This window comes from Chaetura pelagica, unplaced genomic scaffold (genome assembly GCF_000747805.2).
Source record: "Chaetura pelagica isolate M959 unplaced genomic scaffold, ChaPel_1.0 scaffold261, whole genome shotgun sequence".
Lineage (NCBI taxonomy): Eukaryota > Metazoa > Chordata > Aves > Apodiformes > Apodidae > Chaetura > Chaetura pelagica.
Genome location: NW_009952189.1, coordinates 1180405 through 1183214, shown reverse-complemented (window position 1 = coordinate 1183214; position 2810 = coordinate 1180405). Strand labels below are relative to the sequence as shown.

The 2810-nt window shown below is 46.0% G+C and overlaps 1 protein-coding gene across 1 annotated transcript in view; it reads left to right on the top strand.

Annotated features, from left to right (window-relative positions):
* The first annotated feature begins 130 nt into the window (after positions 1–130).
* SEPSECS (Sep (O-phosphoserine) tRNA:Sec (selenocysteine) tRNA synthase) overlaps positions 131–2810 on the top strand; it is a 23406-nt gene continuing 20726 nt past the window's right edge. Inside the window, exon 1 of the mRNA XM_010007305.1 lies at positions 131–328. Within this exon, the coding sequence (XP_010005607.1) occupies positions 131–328 (198 nt within the window). The remainder of the gene's footprint in view (positions 329–2810) is intronic.

Below are 2810 nucleotides of genomic sequence, written 5' to 3'. Positions count from 1 at the left end.
CGCCGGCCCCGCCCCCGGGCTACCTGCCTTAAAGGAGCCGCGGCCCCGCAAACGTCCCGACCGCTCCTGGGTGCGGGCGCTGGCACCGCGCTCTTCTCCAGGCCAGCTGCTAGTCCTGGCTTGGTGCGTGATGGGCAAGGAGTTTGTGCCTCACGACACAATCGTACTGGGGGAATCACGGTCTGCAACACGACGTCCCTGCAGGTGCTGCAGGTGCGGGTCTGGGGGCGGCTGCAGGTGCTGCGGGCAGCTGGTATTAGTCTGCGGGTCGTCTAAGGCAGCCCAAGAGCGGCGTGATCTGGGCAGTGACAGCTACGGGCTCCCACGTGTGCGTCACTTTCGCTGCTAGTCATTTACCAAAAACAACCCCACGACTTGCTTTACTTCTGCATCCGAAACAAGCTTGGCTCCCGGCCACCCCTTTCCATCAGGCAGCTGCTCTCCTTCCCCATACTTTAAAAGGCATTGCTCTACACCATCACGGTAATTTCCAAAAGGAAGCCTAAAAATTATAGAAGTGAAAACAGTGTGACTATACTGTCGTTATTTCCGTGGTCCCACAACAGTGCTTGTGTTATTGATTGGAAGAAAGAAGATACAAGTATAGCCCCAGCACTTTGCGTCAGGCTGTGATGTTAATGCCTATTCCTACACCTCCCGACAGAAGAGAGGTGTCACGCTGTGCAGTACTCAAGGATTTCGGTGAATTATGGGAGAAAAACACACACATCAAGTACTTGTATAGAACTGGGATTCTGGATTGTATTGGGAGCAAATCAGTCCTCAGTTAAAACAGTATTTACATATGTGTAGTATTCATTATTCTCATAATAATTTGTGATATAAGGATTCATTATGATAGAAGGATTCATTACCTGGATCATGGAAAGAAAATTATTTTGCTTGGTTACTGACAAAACAAAATCTGAAAAGTGAAATGCTTGACTTGTGTTTGTTTTGTTTCAGGTTACCTGTCAGCCAGTGGACTTTGGAACTAAGCTGAGTGTCATTTACTTATGTAACTAGTAATATCTGTAACATTTGGTAAAAGCTGTTTCCATTTCTGTTTCCATTCTTTTCTATTAAAAGTGAACATATTCAGTCAACTGTGACTCCAGATGAATAACCATTTTATGCGCAGTAAACAAGTGTATGAAGGCTACAGCAACGGGACGTAATTTACTGTGCAGAAAATTACACCGATGTTAATTCCTGTGTGAAGCAAACAAAGAGATCAGACTAAAATGGGACAAATCTGCCACTTTGCCCAGCAGACCATTAGGGAAGACTGCATCTTCCTTTAGTTACATTAGTTATGAGTGAGTTTAGACTGTTTAAATGAGGTTCTGTCAAACACTTCATCCATGGGTTTCTAAAAAGTTCAAAAGTTCTTTTTTTTTAATAAGCTAAACAAGAAAGAACTCATTAGTTATTTCTTCTGGTTTAGAGATTCATCTACACTGGCTATTTTATGTCTAAGTGTAGTTAACTATTAGTTTTCATCTTCTACTGCAATGAGAATTCTGTAACTTTCTCACAGGTTTTGATCTGATAAAGTCTTTTAATTGCCTCAGTCTTCATTGGCATGGAGTTCAAACACTATGGCAGCTCATAATTAAACAAAATACACATCACCATCATCGCTATTAAGAAGCTATTTATTTTCATTCTGATTAATTGATACTCTCAATTAGCCACCTGGATTAAAATTTCTAACATTTAAAATCATGCAAATAAACTGGCTTATTTTACTCACGCTAACACTTTTTGTCTCTATGCGTTTAATCCACAGAGCATACTTTGTCATGTTTGATATATACCTGAGCACTATGTCGAAACTTTGGAGTGAGAAGAAAAAAAAAAAGGGAAAAGGGAACAGACGCACAATCGTGCACTTCTAGCTTTAGGTGAGCGCCCTCTTGTGGTATTTAACATATAGAACAAGATGCTCAGTATTTCTAAAATAACAGCAACACACAGACCCCAGATACAGCACCACTGCGGGAGCTAAGGCACAGGACAATTCAACTTGCAAAGCTATTTTCCATTCAAAAGGACTAAGAAGCCGTGTTTATTCGTCTGAGGCAACAATTCAATCAGGTATGCAAGATTACTCTGTCAAAACACCTGAAAGACCCTAATCAGGCTTATTAAACCTACAGAAGCAGGACGGTCACTATGTTCTCTTCCCAATAAACCACCTGAGCTTAAAACTGCAAAACGGAAGACTCAGCTCAGACTTCATAAACGAATTCAGTTGTCTGGGTACAGACCGGTTAAAACTAAACGTTGAACAAAGTGTGTGCTAAACGGACCTTTCCAGTTTCTGCCCTCTGGGTCTCTCAGGAAGCCCTGCGGGCCCCAGGGCAACTCAAGAAGAGCCCCTGTGCTCAGGGTGAGACCTGCTGAGGCCTCCCTGGCAGCTCCTAGTGAAGGTGCAACGCCTGTCTCAGCCTTCCCATCACCGTGACTGTATAAATAGGGCGAAAAGAAAGAAAATGACAGATCTTCTAGCTGCGTGGTCTCCCTGCTGTAAGGCAGAGCTGGGCACTGCCCGCACGGGCCCGGCAGGTGGGCCAGGCTGCAGGTGCACCAGGGCGCTGTTACCTGCGGTGAGACCCGCGCTCGGACAGGATGAGGCACAACAGGCTCTTGCCGCGACGGGAACCTGACGGGCAGTTCCGGGCAGTTCTCAACAGCCTAACGACACACGCCGGCGTGTGGGGGGCACAGCCCCGCAAGGAGCTCTGGGGGCAGACACGAAGCCCAGTTCCCGGTGGGCTTCCCCCCCCGGCTGCGAAGCCCGCGCT